Genomic DNA, 17197 nt, shown 5'->3' on the forward strand with positions numbered 1-17197 from the left:
GCTGAGTTGCAATGTTTATTTTGCCTGGTATTTTGGAAGGGGTTGGTTGTCACATCTGCCCTTACAAGCTCTGTGTTGGGTTTAGCCACACATTTTACTCACACCAGCAAAGGTTTTTTTACTCAGAATCCTGAATTCTGCCCACATTCCCCTGGGAGCTGTGCCTTTAAGGGCTCTCTCCCATCAGCCCTGGCAGCCCCATAAAGGTCCCTGTGGCAGCTGCAGCTCTGGAGGATTCACTCCCTGCCCTTCCCCTGGGGTTCTCCATCATTCACCAAGTAAGTGTTTGACTTTTTAATGCTGTTTGTACTCAATTTAGAACTTTCTAAAGGTATTCAGTTCAGGCAAACTCAGGTTAATGGCAACTAAATGTGACTTTCCTGTAGCAAAATAATTTGAGTGGCTTTTTTCAGCCTTATCTGAGCAGCAAAGTGAGAAAAGACAAGCAGGAAAACAAAGTGAGATTATATATAATTAGTGCTATAATTAACATAAAACCTAATCATGAATAAATTGTAGCATTTGAAGGGGTTTTGTTTTTCAGAGACATTAATTTAACAACAAAACTAGACCTGGCACTGAGCTTTAAATACTCAAACAGTAACAAATCTTTCTTTATTCAACATGCACCAAACAAGTAGATTTAAATGCATTTATTCTCTCTGATTTTTATGCATACTACAAATTTGCAAATGCAGTATAAAATAGATTCTCCCCTGTAAGAAAATCTGGTTCCTGTCACAACAAAAAATATAATATTAAAGATCTGTTTTAAAAATACCAGCTTTATAAAATGCTCAGTAAAAAACTACCATCAGTGGTTGGTTTAAAGGCAAAAGATTAAGCCAAAGATCCATTAGAAGTATACAAGAACCTAAAGGGAAACATCTTATTCTTGTGCTTATCCAGGTACAGTGAGAAACAGTTGCTGGTACAGGTGCATGAGTAAAAAAGCAATTTAATTGAGTGGGCAAGCACTGAAGGATCTTTAATGCCAAGTGTGACAAAGAGCTCTAATTCTCACTGTAGTCCAGAGGATAAAGTTTGCTCAAATAAAAGTGGTAGGTTGACCTTTGGGGTTGAGTCATGTTAGAAGATAAATAGAGTTTAGCACAGTCTGGAACTCAGGATGTTGAATTAAGTCTTAATGCAGCACATTTCAGGATTTCTCTGGTTCCTGTGACAGTCACAAGAGAAGCAATGCTGGCTTTGTCTGCATTCATTCTGAAAACTTAAGTTTTCTCTGCTTAAAAAAGGCCAAGTTACCATTTTCTGCTGTGTTTTAAAAACTGGAACGTTTGGTAGGAGCCTGGGCTGTAGAACTGGGAAAGCTCCTACAAGTGAATCTGCAGGAAACTGAGAAAGCTCAGAGGGAACAAACCAAGTTGTTTGAGAAGCTTTAGAAAATCTGGAGGTGCATTGATGTGGCTCCATCCTTCCACTTGTTAACATGGTCTGAAATGACAGTTCTGCAGAGGGGACACGTTTTTTCTCTATTAAACCACAAACTGATGCATTCTTCACAAAATGTGTGCTGCAAGAAAAGCAGGAGAACTTAGAGCTCCTAAGCCCTTCCATGTGTAACATTCTATATTAATTGCACAGCCTGATTTCTGCAAATAATCATAAAACATGTAGTCACCCATCTAATTTTATGTTGTTTAAAATAGTCTTTAATTTGCACGAAAAATAATAATTGGGATTATGTGTGTTACCTGACAGATGAGCAGAATAGGCTTCTGAAAATCAGCTTGGCAGATGGGACAGATATCATCTGATTCTGAGCACTGTCTCTTGCTGGCTGGCACCCCATAGTGCTGCAAAACAAAGGGACTTCAGCAAATTTTGGTTTCTAGGGGGATGAAAAAGCCAAGACCAAACACCAGGACAGAAAGGAATTTGGGCTGCTATGTCAGGAAGAGCATTAAATCCCTAACCCAAGGAAATATTGCTAATTTTATAAGTAGAGCAGGCCAAAAAGGGTGTGTTACTTTACATCCTTTTGCCTGAAGGGTTGTGCAGAAGAGATTTTGGGGGGGTTGCTGTTGTTCAGATGACAATAAAATCAAGTAGTTAAGGGATTCAGACTGAAATGGGACAAGGGAATACAGGGTTTCCTGTAAAAATGCAGTTGTTTATTGCTAGAACAGTACAAAGCAATGTGGGAATGAGGTATTTAAAAAGTATTTGCATGTAAATTGGGTTTATGGTTTTGAATTTTTGAACTCAATACTCACTGGGCGTGTAAAAAATATCCGTAAAACCTGCCTGAAGTTTCTCAGTTGTCCAAAAAAGCTCAAAAGCTGAAATGGGAAAGAAAACTCAAGTTATGTTTAGTATTTTTTCCTCTGTGAACTAAAAAGCTTCCAAGCTTTTGGCAGTGGCCTCACTGCTGGTTGGATGTTGGCAGGACATGAGCAAAGCCATAGTTCAGACTGACCCTCTTTGAGTTGTTTTATGTGTAACCAAACTAAGGTTTGTTCTTTCAGGTGTTTGTTCTTTAGAAGAGAAACAGTGTTGAGGTTCTGAACTGTAACATTTGAGTGCAAATATCTCACCATTGTTATCATATTTGCCAGTGTTGGGGTTGTAGTGAAGGTACCAGGGCATTAGGAAGTTTTGGTCATGGTCAAAGCCAAACTTGTCCTGACTCTGGTTCCATTTGGGGCAGAGGAGCTCTCTGGTGAACAGAGAGCCAGCCATGAGCATGTGTAGCTTGTTTGGCATCACACAGGATCCTCTAGCAGAGAGAAAATCCAGTTTCCTGGATTTTCCAGTTCTTTTAGTCACTGTACTTCTGCAGGCTCTTTTCCTCAGTATCCTACAACAGTCTGATCGGTGTCTGACGTGAGGGGATCTATAATAACTGTTCTTTGCTCTGCAGTCCCAACCCCTTCCCAGAACAGGGGCAGGACATGATGATTTAGGGTCCTGAGCCAGGTTTTTTATCAGTTTTTTGGGAGGCTGCCTCAGTTGAAGTGAAGCACTGACTTGCCACCAGTGCAGAGGGGAACTTCCAGCAATGTGTTGGTTTGTGTGTCCAAGTGGTTCAGAGGAATATAAAGCTGCCCCACCTTTAGGATGAGGTAGAGGAGGCCCAGCAGGATCCCAAGGGTCCATCCCAGGCCACTGTCCAGCTCCCCATGGGCAATGAGAAAACGGAACCACACTGGGATGGGGACAAACATCCGGTAATACTGGCACAGCTCTTCCAACAGCAGGTACCAGTAGCCCTGAGCAAGACATGCAAAGGAAGAGCTCAAGTTTTCAAACCCAAAGGGTTGGGAAAATACAGAGAACAAGATGCATTGTTATTCTTTTTCAGTAGCTCCCTCTCGTAATGTCTTGAAACAACTAAATATGAAATAACAGATGATGAGTCTCACAACTGTGCAAGTAACAAGAACAGAATTGATGGCTGGGCTGCAGAAAATCAAATTAATAGGCTGGAACATGATGGATTTGGCAGTTGTCTACCTACTTAATGCTGTCAGATTTCATAAGCATAAAAAAAGGAAATAAAAGTTGTATCAAAAAGAAAAATAAGACAAATTTGGTCACAAAGATCAGCTTGTCATGAGCCAGAGCTGTGCCCTGCATTCGGGGTTAAAAAATGAGAGTAAGGCCCATCCTTTTATTAACAAACATCAGTTACAAACTGTTTTCCTGTAAACATTATTTCATCCCTGGGTAAGAAGCCTTATCTTGTGATAATGAACTCATTTAAGGATGGGATGACAAGAAAACTGGGGGCCAGGAAAGAAGGGGAGGGTAACAGGTAACCAGAGTTCAGTAACACCCTAAAAATTCCTGAGGAACAAAACACAAGTGTCCTGCACAGAGCACTGTGTGTGTGCATGGATAATCATGGATATTTAGCTTAGCTATTACTTTATTGCCTTCAGTTTCTCTTTAAAATTCTATTTATAACAGAGAAGAAGCACCCCTTCTGCAATGGACACTGGATAGTGCCACAATTTGCCACTATTGATCAGATTCCTCCTTTAATTTAGGCACAATTTAGGTCACAGTTGGTGTAATGGAATTTTCAATAACTGTTTTTTAGATGTTACATCACCAGCTGTAGAAAACCCCAAAGATCTTGATTATAAATCAGTATTTAGGGAAACCAGTTGTACCTGAGAAGAACTTGTTCTGGCACATTTTAAGAGATAAAACCTCCCAAAACAATCCTGTTCAAATGCTACCACATGCAACTGCACTTGTTAATTTATTTTTTGGAACCAGCACTAGTAATTGCAATTTTAAGATAAAATGTAATTGGTTTTGCTGCCTCACCTCGGGAAGCAGATAAAAATAAATACACCACCAATCAGGGCAAGCTCCTGAGAAAATTATTAAACCTCACTGATTTGAGAAATTAAGCTATGAATCGAGGTCATTGATCTGACACAAATATTGCTGAGGTTTATCAGCAAAAAGAAAACTCAGAATTGCTGTGGAAGAGAGAAAAAAAGCAGCTGTTTGCATGTGCAGCCCTTAAAACCCTGACAGACATTGTCAGGCATGTACCAAATTTGCTGTGCCCCAGCTGCTCCAGGCCAGCTGTGCACGTTCTTGGAGTGCAGGAAAGGAAAACTTTCCTCAGAGACAGAAATAAACCCATTTATCCAGTGGCATAACAGGAGGAATTGTTTCCCAGCACACTGAGAACCTTCCTTAGCTCCAAGCAGGGAAGAACAGGAAGTCCACAGGGTTTTCTTGCCCAGGGTGTAGCGGTGGATTATATACAGATCTTTAATTAAAGACTTTTCTCTAGGTAGAATTTAATAATTAGCTCATTTTACCAGAAAAGAATCTTCACGAAGAAGCAAAAACAGAGCTTGTTTCCTTACCTTGGATTTAAAGGACATGATAAAAGAAGGCACCAAGAGAATAAAGCACTTGAAACCCATGAAGAGGAATTTCAGAATAAAATCCGTGACTCCCACAATCCAAAGTACCTCCCAGAAGTTCATAAAATCCACCGTAGGGTTTAAGAAGATTAAGCTACAAAAAGAAGTAGCAGAAGTTACTGGAGCACCCTATTTAGAGGCAACTGTAACCAGAGATTGTCATGGCAGGTTTAAAGAGGGAAACCTGGTTTACACCAAGGAAAAACGTTTGCCAAGGAATTGGGAATTGATCCTTAGGATCTCTGACAACCTTCCCGTTTTGGAGGCTTTGCTGTGTCTCCATCACAACCCTCATCCCTGGCTTTGCCTTCTCATTTTGGCACTCAACCTTTGATTCCCAGCCCAGGCTGCAGCTACAGAGGGGAACAAGGGGAAAAATCCCTTGGAGTCATAAACTGCCCAAAGCCCCAGAAGGGCCAAAGCTGGGAATCAAACCCAGGACATTCCCATGGCACAGCAGTGCCATTAAGTCCACTGTGAGGTCTAGGAAATTCCAACAGACTGTTTTTAAGCCCAGCACCTGCTGAGTTTGGCAGAAGAGGAGGAAAGGAGATTAAAGTGAAAGAGAAACCGAGGCCACAATTAAAGAGAAACAATAAATGTTCCCGGTTGGTTTTGAGTGATTTATGGGGTGAGTAGAGGTGTTTCTGTGCTTACCTGTAATACAGGGACTGAGAATGAAAGGTGTAGTACAGGAGCAGGGATGATGCACTCAGGTACAGCAGTAACCAGGTGCACTGCAGCTTGGAGCAGCGTTCCTGTGGGAGAGTTGGGAGGACACGTTGCAGTCCTTACCTCAGGAGCAGCGTCTGAAACAACCCCCAGAGCACCTCAACAGTCACTACCAGAGGATTTTCTCGTAGTGGTTTTAGGCCACGTGAAACAGGAGGACTCAGTGGAAAGGTAAAGCAGTAATTTTAATGTTTTCAAAATACCAATCTCTCTGTGTCCAGGTTTTTTCTAAAACCGCAACCAAACCCACCCCACTCTGAGGAAACAACAGGTTTCCCTTTGGGAGTGAACAGAGAGATGCAAATTTAGGCTGTCAACTGCTGTTTAATCCACAAGTATAGTTAAGTTCTTCCATAAGTTACAAAAAGCTTTTATCAGTTGAAGTGATTTCCACAGTCAAAGTCAGAGGAGGGGAAAAAAACCCCCTCTTTTTATCCTTATTATCTGAGAAGTTCTACACTGTACAGAAGCATTAAGACTACTTCCATCTTGAAACCTAACATTATTAGGTAAATAAGCAGTATTTCCATTCACATTTCTTTCAAAATTTGATGAATAAAAGTCTTGGTTAACTTAGAGAATTTTGTGTCATAGGATGATACTTACTCTTAGAAAAACCTGATTTACTATGCTTTTGTTTGCATAGGCATAAGTTGTTAGCAGCCCAATTCCAAGAGAAATGCCTGTTAGGAAAACAGGATCAGTTATACACATGAAAAGGAAAAAAAAAAAATCACTGAACTGGGTTAAAAAGCAGCCACTTCTCATATGTCTTTGTAATTACAATTAATAGCTCAGACTCTCCAGGCAGGATAATTAAGCACACAGTACATATGCCAGCAAAGGAAACAGCAGCCACTGAAATGCAGTTTAGCAAATCTCTCTTTCTGCTGAATAAAGCAAATAAAAATAAAGCTAAAAATAAATTGAATTATCCTTCAGGTTATTAGCCTGTCTCTTTGGGGGGGAGGGTTTCCTCTCTCAGCCCTGGCTTTGTCATACTCTACCACTGAGATGCTGCATGAGGAGTTTGACACAGAGGATCAGGAGGTAGGGCAGGCTCTTGTGCAGCCACTGCAGGAGGTAGCGCAGCTCCGACAGGGAGCTGCCGCCGGGATCCTCCGAGTCCAGGCCGGGATCCTCCGGCCCTGCTGCTTCCCCGTGGCCGTGGGAGCGGCTCTGGGAGCCCTGCCTGGAGCTCGTGCTCTCCCTGGGCTCTCCCAGCTGGATGTGCACGGCCCCGGGGCCGGGATGGCAGGAGCTGTCCCTGTCTCCAGCCGGACAGGGATCGCCGCTCCCCGCCAGGCTGTGGAGGTGGCCGCAGTTTGGCTGCATGGTGGGAGTTTTCCTGGTCCAGGTTCTTGCTGATTTGTGCCTCCTGGAGTGGGATATAAAAAGTCACAGTTGAAGAAAGAGATAAATAGGGGGGAAAAAAAAAGTATCCAATATATTGTACCGAGTGATTGTCTGGGTGAAGTAAAGACAAGATTCCCCAAGATCCCGTGTGTGTTCATTCCCAAGGCTGGGTTCCCACCTCCACAGGACAGCTTTCTGTGTGCCATTGAAATTGTTTCCTTCCACCCCTGTGCAGGTTTCCCTGGCATTCCTTAGGAACAGCTGAAGTTGCTTCAGTGCAAACCAGGGCAGCAAAAGCTGCTGGACAGGAGACCAGCAGTGGTTTGTACAGGAGAGATCTTGGAAGTGCTGCATAATTGCACAAAAATAGCAACAGCAGGAGGGCAGGGAAGGAGCAAACAGGGATGGGAGGGAAGGAAGGAGCACATTTCCATGCACCCATTAAACAGTGAGCACTGGTTCAGACACTGTCTGGTGAGAAGCCATGCTCCAAACTGAGGGCCATTATCAGATTAATGTGATTATCCTGTCTGGGGAAGGGAGCAGAACCAGGTTAGGCCATATTGTAAAAAGCATTTAAAAGAGACTGGGTCTAAGTGAAAAATGAAATGCAGCCAACAAATAATCGAACAGTGAGAGCAGCCAAACGAGCTCCCATTTATCTTTTCATTGGCATCTTTTGATTGTCTTCCTGGGCAGTTTCTCACTTTATATCAGCCTTTACTATGATCAAACAGTGTTAAATCAGCTTCTCTGGACTGGTGTGACATCAGAGTAACGATTTTGGAGAATGCCTTTAAGCTGGATTTGGCACAGTACTTGTCACTATGGAGTAGTATTATTGAAACATTGGGAATTTTGTTATAATCCTTCTTCTGCCGTTCAAACTCTTATAGATTCCTCTTTGAAATTATTTTTTCCAGAGCTAATTTCACCGGGGATACAAAAAGGTTACATCAAACTTGGGTTTGCACAGCAAAAAGTTCTCGATGCCTTTGCACAAAACCCAAGTTCTTCAGCCTTTAAAAATAAAATTATATTGAAAAGTAAACCGCAATCATTTAATATACAAATATGGGAACTTAGTAACATATACAAGTGCTGCTGTACTACTACTGTTTTTTGTTGGCCAAAGATGACATCATGCTTCAAACCAGCCAAAATTCACGTCCTGAATTTTTCTGCACATGAATAAAGCCGATGAACTGGAGATGGTACTGACTTGTGTGAACTGAGTCCCGCAGGATCGGGACACCAATGTTGGTTTTAACAGGAAAGGGAATTAAAAAAAAAAAAAAAAGACTGTTTAACACTCTCCAGATGGTGGTTTTGGAGCAAAACCTGACAGTTGGGTGTTTTAAACAGCGAGCGATCCCATGGCCGAGCAAACTTCCAAATCACTGGAGTTATTAAATGGGAATGCAGAGAACAACCCCGCACACCCCCAGACTTCGCTCTCCCGCCCCAGATGTGCCAAAATAAAGCGGTTGATAAAGGCCCCTTCGAAGCCTCCCCGGGCCGCTGCTCCCGCCGCCCTCGGGGATCCCCCGCCCGCCCCTCGGGAGGGCTCGAACCGCGGCGGCGCCTCGGGGGAGGGTTTGTACCGCCGGGACCCCCGCGCCGGGAGGGGAAGAGCCCGAAGCCGCGTCCTCCTCCCCCGCCCCGGGCTGTGAGGGGGGCGCGGGGCCGCCCCTTTCCCGCCTTCCCTCCCGGTACCTCATGAGGCGCCCGTCGCCTCCCGCCCGCCGCCCGCCGCCATCGCCGGGGCCCAGGGGGTGGGAGGAAGAGGAGGAGCCGTGAGGGGAGGAGGAGAAGGAAGAAGAGGAAGAGAAGGAAGAAGAAGAAGAGGAGGAGGAAGGCTCCGAGCTGGGCGTTGCTCTGGCAACGTCGGGGCCTTCGCCCCGCCATGGCCCGTGAGGGGAGGGGGGGGACTCCCCTCAGGCGCAGCCCCGCCAAAATGTATGGGGCGGGAGGTTCCTGCCGAATTTTATCGAAAGCTTCAGTTAAAATTAACCTGCGAAGGCTGTAATAAGGAAGGAAATTAAGGGATGTGTGTATCTATATAAATATACGTGTGCTGCGGTGGCTCGTTGGCGGCGATTAGGGAAGTCCTGCTGTCTGGAAATTGGCTTTGCCTCCCAGGAAACCTGAGGGGAGCGCTGCCCTAGTTAATGCTGCGGGAGCTCTCTGGAGAGGCTCGAAATGAAATGGATACAGGGGGTTATTTTTCGTTCGAAATATGCTCTTGAATAAATTAGTTTTGCGTCCAGAAATGGCATCTGTTTTCCTTGGCTCGGGTGTTTTTCTTAGGAGTGTTTAGGTATGCAGCTCACACGGGAAGCGGGGCTAATATCTGAGCAGCTTTGGATATCGGTGCTGTGCTGTGTTAGAACAGAAATGCTGCTTTAATTCAAAAGTTTAAATACAGAAATGCTGTGGGGTCAGTAACCCCGGAAGGGGGAAAGGACGGGCACTTAAAACATAGAACTCATGAGGTGAGAAACTAAGTGTTTTATAAGAGTTAAGTGGCCTGATGTTCAGTGACACCATCTGACAACGAACCTTCTCTTTTATTTTCAAGGAAGTAGCTGAAAACACTGGATGAACCTCTGTTTCTCCTGGAGGTAGGTTTCAAGGAGGCATCTGCAGCAATTTGGTCTACTTTTGTGATGTTTTTGGAAGCTGTGCCTAGAATTTCTCATCTGGATGTTTCAGGCCTTGTATCCTCTGCGTTCCACTCGGGCTGTGGCTGATGGCCTGGAAGAAACCTGGGCCGGTTATTACAGATACACTTAATATTAAACAAACAATTAAACAAAAGTGGGCCCCCTGAACTCAGAAGACCTTCTAATTTGTGTAAGTCTTCTGCCTAATTATCACAATGCTCAGTAGCAGCAGCAATGCAGGTTTCAGATGCTTGGCTGGAAGCACTCGAAGAATTACATGGCCATGTCCCCATCCTTCCAAGGATAACACAGACCTGTTGTGTTTGGCTTCTGCTGTGCCATATTGTTCATTCTCCCACTCTTTGCTCAGTCAGTCACTCACAGCGTGTTTGGATTGTGAAGGACAACGTGAAAAAATCTCAATTTGATTCTCAAATCAGGAAAAGCAATTATAAATCTTTTTTATTTTTAAATAGTATATTTTATGGTTGGAAATTATGCATGCCTTCTGTACACCGCTTGGAAGGGTATAAATATAAAAGATTTCTTCAGCTGTTTCTTTTTTGTAATTATAAAATGCATTAAAGTACAAATGTAGCTCTAAGTCAGCGTTGTCCTCAAACTGCTTTTCATTGTTACATGGACTGGAAATATGAAATTAATTCGTGGCAGCTTATTAATCAATAATGTTTGCTCATGCAGGTCACTTGCTGATTTATCTCCAGTTCACAGCTCGTTAGAAGGTATGTAACTCTTCAGAGATGATGTTATTTAACAGGTGTGTTTTCCTGGTGCTACTAATGACCTCTGGATTTAGTAACTCCTGTCACAAGAAAGATTTCAGAGATTATTCACATAAAATTGGAAGTCTTTTCCCATGGGTATCGCACACGTTGGCTCGTGGGATACCCAGTAATAAATTTACCAATCTGTATTTGGATTCCACTCCCACCAATGAATTTCACAGAGTTGGCTGGGTCAGTGTCCAGGCACGTTTTCAGGTGTAGATACACTCAGACATAAGTATCCCAGATTTTCTCACCCTCCCAGCTACAAGTGGTACCTCCTTGATCGGTGCAATCAGCAGGTTTGCTCAGTGTGTACCTGCTTTCCCTGTGGTTCTTCAGTGCATGAGGACATTGGAATAAACACTCATCCTTGTGGAATTCTGCCCTGGCAGCTCAGTACTTCCCTCTGCAATAATTCCTCTCTACTAAAAGTTGCTGAGAGCTTTTTCTGTATTAGAAGAAAATATTTTGTATCCTAATACCCATTCCTGGAGGAGCTCTTGCACAAATCTTCCTGCAGGGCAGGTTGAGGGATTGCAATCTGCATCTTTTGTATCACCTTTTTTTTTCAGCAGGAGGTGTGGAAGGAACTGGTGCTTTAAAATGAGATGTACAGGATACATCTGTGGTGAGATTTAAAGGAGCTGATCTCAGATACACGGAGAGCAATTTTAGTTAATGATATGACAAAAAGTTGTGGGTTTTTTTGTAAGAGTCTGTAGAATAGCAGAATGTCCTGAATATTCAAAGGCTTTATTGGTTGTCTTCATTTTACCCAAAATGTTGCTTGAGTATGGAAGACTTTTGCAAAACTACGAGAGTTTAAATTGTTTGATGGATTTGAAAGTCTTGCCAAGAGGCTCAAATAACCTTTAAAATTTGAATATTTCCTGAGCTCTGAATGCTCAGTCTTTTTTTCAAACTAACTCCCTGCAACTACCCAACCCTTCCTTCAGTTTGTATTTCGAGCACGAGAAAACAGCTCCTGTGCTCCCAAATCTGAGGGACTGCAGGAGAAAGACCTTATAAATCTTATTATTTATTCTGAAAACTCACCCCGGGGCTGATGGCAGAGGAGCTGAATTTCGCTCCTGAACTCTGATCCTGGGAGCTTTGTCAAGGAGACTCGCGAGGAATTTGAACCAGATATTTTTACATTGCAGTGACATCACCCTGTTCCCTGAGGTTTCCAGAAATCTTACGAGCTCTCAGTGTGCTCGTTCCTGTTAAGTCATTCTAAACTGAGAGTCGTTCCACCGCAATGGTGTCATAGAATCGTTACAAAACTGGTGAATTAGATCCCGGAGTCTTGTTTATTTTTACACAGATAAAGCCTTGAATGAGAACGAGCCAGCGGAGCCACAAAGGGCAGCTGCAGTTTTTGCTCCCTGCACAGGAGGGTGCTCAGCTCCTGTCTTTATCTGCAGCAAGGAGCCGTTCCCGTGGTCATTAGATCGAAGTGGAGAAGCCGTTTTCTGATCTGGTCTTTTCTTGCAGTGACGTTGAAGGATCTGTTTAAATACAGCGGCTCGGAAAATATTCAGCTGTTACAGAATTTTCGGAGGTGTGTGTTAATTGCTCCTAAACACCATCGCGGGGGTATTTAGGTCAGAAGATGGAATGATCATGACGTTGGGATCCTCTAATGGGTGCCCTTAAAGGTGCCAGAATTTTCAATAGAATCTTTGAAGTTTCTCAAAATTAGGCTTTTCCCAGTCTGATGTGTTAATCAGAATGTGTGAATCCTTCACCTGAACAAGGAATTCTCCTGTGTGTAAACATGAGTGGATTTACCAGGAAGGAGTAGATAAGCTTGTTAATTTATATTCCATCTGTAGTACCTGCTAAGAGTTATAGCCTTAATTATTCTTTATTTGCCTTGGTAAATCATAGAGTTGTAGAATATCCCGAGTTGGAAGGAACCCACCAGGATCATCAAAGTCCAGTTCCTGCACAAAACAGCCCCGAGAATCCCACTGTGTGTGTGAGATTTAGTAACATATTTTAGGTTAAACTCCAAATTAGCATTCTAACATAACCCATAAAATGGAATTTCACTGACTTACTGTTGACCTTTTTAGAGATGAGTTAAACAGGAGTCTTGGGTGTTGTTTCCTGGGCAGATCTTAGTGAAGTGAGTTAACATGTTCTGTCTGAAATCAATTTGCTAAACCTCTGTCTTGTAGGAGGCCAGAATATTCCAGCTCTCTGGATGCACATCCAGTTTAATTGCTAAGAAAAGACAATTTTGATTTTTAAAAAGCACTGCCATTGTAGACAGATTTCCAGGTGTTTCCTTCCAGACCTTTCAGGATAGATACAAACTCAGAAATGTAGGAGGCAAAATTTTGTTTGTCGTGTTGAAGGGGATCCATCCCATTCCCGTCAGCAAATAAATATTTGCTTAATTTCAGGCAATATTTACCTCAGTGGTCAATAAAACTTGTCTTGCACTTCACAGAGTTAATATTTACTTGCTGGGTTTAGTTTGGTGACAATATTTAAAATTCTCTGGGGGGCTTTTTTACTTCTTTTCTAACAAAAAGAGATTTTGTATTAACAAAGATGTGTTAGTGTATTAGGAAGTGTTATCCATGGGTGAGACCATGTTTGACATGTAATAAGATTATCCAGATTAGGTCTATAACACTTTACAAGTATGGAAAGGATTTTTTTTGTTTGTTTAAGGGTTAAATGACTAAATATATTACCAGCTTTAAAAATAATTGTTTGTGTCAGTTATGCCTACATACAGGTCATCAGTAAAACTTAATGAGCTGGAGAGGAGACCCTGATGTGTTTATAATTTATGGAATTATGGCCATTCCCTACAGAATTTGTAGGATGTGTATCACACAGAAATGGGTGTCAATAATTTTATCAGGGTTAAAATCAGGGATAGATTTTTCCTTTGACCTCAACAGCACCAAGCCTGTTTTTCCAGACATTCCTGAGGCTCTCAGTGTTGTCTGCAACAGCAACACTGAAAAATCAGTACCTGAGTGATGCAAAAGTTGCTGATTTTGGATATCCTGTTACTGATATTATGGATATCCTGTGCCCCATAATTACTCCAAAATCGGGTGCAGACTGCAACAGCTTGGTGGAGAGGGTATAAAAATGAGGCTGGAAAAATTAGGATGCAGATACTAATTCAGAAGGCAGAGGTTTCTGGAAGGAAATTAGAGTGCTCCTCCTCCTAACTGGAAAATTAATTTTCTTTTGGGAAGCAAGCACAAATTTAGCCATTTTTTTTCAGTGAAGTCAGAGTAAGTGCAGCAGCCACACTGGGATGGTTCAGGAGGAAATCCACAGATGGATTTTAGGTCCTTTTAGTTTCCAAACATGGCACTTCATTTCCATGGATGAATTCCCCTCTCCCCCCTGCGTTTCATACCTGGATCATAGTTGGCTCTGTGCTTTGTTTTTCAGGGGTTTAGGTGTATTAGAACTTGGTACATGACAGTGTGAAGGGTTTGACTTCCAACCTACTCGAGGCTTTGTCTGCAGGATCTGGTAAGAGACACCTCCAGCTCCTTGGTGTCTGCTCAGAGGAGATAACAGGGCTGCTTGTTCAGCAACACGTGTTATCTTTGCTGTCATGTCCACTGCTCTTGCAGGGGGGCACTTAAACCCAGGGGAGCAGCAGCTGTTTGCACCTATGTCACAAAAAAACCCTAAAGATTCTGTTCTTTAAATGGTGATTTTATGATTGATACAGTTAGAGACAAGGGTAAGGCTGTTTAAATTCAATTAATCTCATGGCCTGAGCCTTCAGCTGAACTGAAGCTGCTGAACTAAATCACAGCACACCCATATCCCTCAAACTGTCAAATAAAACAGCTGTTTATGATAATGATTATCTTAATTTAAGAGTTCCAGCTCATGCACTACTTCTCTTCATTAATAGAAAGAATTAATGGAAGAATACTTACAAAAGTACTTATTGCTTAAGCGAGAACTACTAATGAAGTGAAACACTTGGAATTCATCTTGGACTCGTTTTACCTTCCTCATACTTTCAGAAGACATTATAGCAATTAAACATGTTAATTGTTAATTGCATGGTTCAAAGTCTGGTGTTGTCCTCCCTGTTTCCAGTAGGAAATGTCTGTCCCTCAGTGTCACCCAGGGCTCTGCTGCTCACACATCAAAAATACAACCCAAAAGTTTGCTGGGGGTTGTTCAAGCTCCATTTGACAGGCACATTTATATTGATGTGGCAGCTGAAATATGTGAAAATCATAGGTGAAAACTGTAGGACTTGATAGTCTGAAGTTAGGCAAGAAATCCAAAGATAAATACCAAATAAAAAGCTTTTTTTTGAGTGATGCAGAAAGTCCGAGTAACTGGGAGACCTGAGCACGTCTGGTGAAAAACAGGTTTTGTGACGTGTGGAAATAAGGATCTGGATGTGTAACTTCAGGCATTTGGACTTGGAAAATTTGGTCTCCCACTGTAATTTCTGCTTTTGATAGAAGTTCATCACACCACACTGCTTGGGGGATGTGTGTTTGTGTTTAGAAATCTTTACAGTTGTAGTTTGGAGGGTAGATTCCTAGAGAACATCAAATGGAGACGTGTGAGCAGGAGCTGTGGGCAAGGGCCACGTGCTTGGGTGTGTCCTGAGCACTGTGATTCCTTCCAGCTCAGTTGAAATCTCTGGAATGCATCCCAGCAGCTGAGCAGAGTTTGTCCTGTATTTCTGTATGCAACAGAATGTTATTTTTTTTCCTTTTAACACCTAAGAAAATTTAAAACACTACAGCAAAACGTCTGAGAGTCCTGCCCAGGGTCCCTCAGGTGCCCATCTACCAGAGGAAGACAAGAGGGCAGCTAAAAGGCATTGAGCAAGGAAATCCTGGCTGACAGAAATACTCTGTGTGTCATTGTTTAGACCATGACACAGTAATTGTTCTCTATCATGCAGAAGTGCCACAGTGCTAAAATATAATTGGAAAATGCATTTCTCTTTGATCTCTGATTTGAACCTTTCCATAGGTCAGGTATTTGTCTCCCCACGTGTTCACGTGGCTGTTTCACAGGTGCATTAACTCCTGTCTGTCACCCAATTTATTGCAATGTAAATATGGTAAATTAATAATTTTGCCCAATATTGGCTTAACATTCGTTTTCCAACTGCGAAAGTCAATGGGAAATAAATCTGGGAGAGGATTGGTGAAGTGAAAGATGCAGGATTGTGGAATAAGTGAGTTGCTGGAGAATAACTTCTGCTTGTATGTACCTTAATTAGTTATGTGAAAATATAATGATTTTTTTTCCACAGTTATAAAGTAAACTGTGGATTGATGTCTCCTGTAATAGTGGGAAGTGGGAAGAAAGCTCAAGAATCTGGACCATTGCTTTCACCATCTCCTGTCACTACACTGAGTTTTGTTAACTCTGGTTTTTAAGTTCCAAAGAAATATTTCCTCACCTTTATTTTACCAAGACTCTTTTTAGCAACCCACTGAAATTTTTGGACCTTTATCAGTTTTTCAGTACAGCTTGGAAATCATTTCTTCCCTCTTTATTCTAACAGCAGGAAAATCCCAGCTTTGCTTCCTATGGAGTCGGCAGGGAAGGATAAATCAGGAAGAGTGAGGAATTCTTACTGGTGCTGTTGTCTCTCCTGACAGGAGAGCAGAGCCACAGAGGAGGAAACAGCATCAACATTCTCCACAAAGCAGAGAAAATAGGTGCAGGCAAGTATTTTAAATTGAACTCTAATGAAATTATTGTTTATGGCCCAGCTTCTCCCTTCCATCCAGAATGTGTCATTTAGGTGATTGGGCCAGCAGGTGCAAACATAATTGAATCCAGGGAAATAAATAAGGAGGGAGGCTGGGGATTGTTTGCTAAAAAGAAGACATCTAGTTTACTAATTAGGAGGATTTATAGGATGCTGCACTTAAAATAGATGATTATTGATGGCTCATCTTAATCATGAGAGTTACCCCGTGGTTGCAGTTTGCTGCAGCCTCGGGGGGGGGGGGGGGGGGGGGGATGGCACAGCCAGGGGTGGGACCTGGGGCTCATCCCTCACCTGCAGGGGCTCCAGAACCTCGGGGACTCGGGGCTGCCCCACCCCTGGAAGTGTCCAAGGCTGTTGGATGGGGCTTGGAGCAGCCTGGGCTAGTGGAAGGTGTCCCTGCCCAAACCATCCCATGATTCTGTGGGAGCAAGAACCAGGAACACAGACCCTCTGCACTGGACACTGTTGTTTTCACCTGGAAACTTTATGAAAAGCTACACAGAAACAATGTTATTATCTCAGAGAGGAGGTATTAAGAGATGCCTGTGTTACATCTGTCTTTAAATCAGTTACAAAGAGGAAAGAAGTTGGAATTCTTAACTAGAGAAAACTCAGATGGAGGTTCTTTTGAAAGTCTCATCTCTCTAAGTAGCAATCTAAAGGTATTTTAATGGAAATCAGAGGTAGAGATTAAACCCAAAATATTTGTCAGTGGACACTGCTGAAGTGCAAGGTAAATAATTTTAATTATTTATTCCTTTTAAAGGAAGTAGTGATGATAACTCTGGAATTTAGGTCAGTATAATTTCTCCTTATTTTAATGCTCACAGCTCTCTCAGTTACTGGTGAGCTCATCACAGAAGCCATGGATGAATTCCACATTTCCCATGCCCTTATCTAAGTCATTTCTCCTTTCTGCACTTTGGAATGATTTGAATATGAAGTATATCAGGAGAACAGAGTTGTTTTCTCCTCTGCAGCAGA

The 17197-nt window shown here is 42.5% G+C and overlaps 1 protein-coding gene and 1 long non-coding RNA gene across 6 annotated transcripts; one reads left to right on the plus strand and one right to left on the minus strand.

Moving 5' to 3' along the window:
- Nucleotides 1-584: 584 nt before the first annotated feature.
- On the minus strand, nucleotides 585-8765 carry RNFT1 (ring finger protein, transmembrane 1). Its single transcript, XM_027660418.1, has 9 exons — nucleotides 8721-8765; nucleotides 6656-7026; nucleotides 6255-6331; nucleotides 5574-5674; nucleotides 4857-5010; nucleotides 3075-3233; nucleotides 2238-2303; nucleotides 1716-1817; nucleotides 585-1534 (listed from the first exon to the last, which is right to left on the minus strand). The coding sequence occupies exons 1-9, from the start codon at nucleotides 8723-8725 to the stop codon at nucleotides 1400-1402; spliced, it is 1170 nt and encodes a 389-aa protein (XP_027516219.1). The 5' UTR covers nucleotides 8726-8765; the 3' UTR covers nucleotides 585-1399.
- On the plus strand, nucleotides 8749-16157 carry LOC113955179. Of its 5 annotated transcripts, XR_003530452.1 has the most exons (7): nucleotides 8749-9628; nucleotides 9720-9860; nucleotides 10373-10413; nucleotides 11034-11086; nucleotides 11956-12022; nucleotides 13891-13974; nucleotides 16004-16157. It is a non-coding gene; the product is annotated as an uncharacterized LOC113955179 (long non-coding RNA). The 5 variants fall into 5 exon arrangements; XR_003530451.1 differs by lacking the exon at nucleotides 11034-11086 and having other exon boundaries at nucleotides 11786-12022; XR_003530454.1 differs by lacking the exon at nucleotides 11034-11086 and having other exon boundaries at nucleotides 8750-9628.
- The last annotated feature ends 1040 nt before the right edge of the window (nucleotides 16158-17197 follow it).

Source organism: Corapipo altera, unplaced genomic scaffold (assembly GCF_003945725.1).
Source record: "Corapipo altera isolate COAL_440 unplaced genomic scaffold, ASM394572v1 271, whole genome shotgun sequence".
Lineage (NCBI taxonomy): Eukaryota > Metazoa > Chordata > Aves > Passeriformes > Pipridae > Corapipo > Corapipo altera.

What these genes read in the sequence shown, in the direction of transcription:
- RNFT1 (XM_027660418.1), bottom strand. An exon ending in TCTCAGTCCCTGTATTACAG is followed by an intron (nt 5,011 to 5,573) that starts GTAAGCACAGAA and finishes TTCTTTTTGTAG; the next exon opens with CTTAATCTTCTTAAACCCTA. An exon ending in GGATATTTTTTACACGCCCA is followed by an intron (nt 1,818 to 2,237) that starts GTGAGTATTGAG and finishes TTTGTTTTGCAG; the next exon opens with CACTATGGGGTGCCAGCCAG.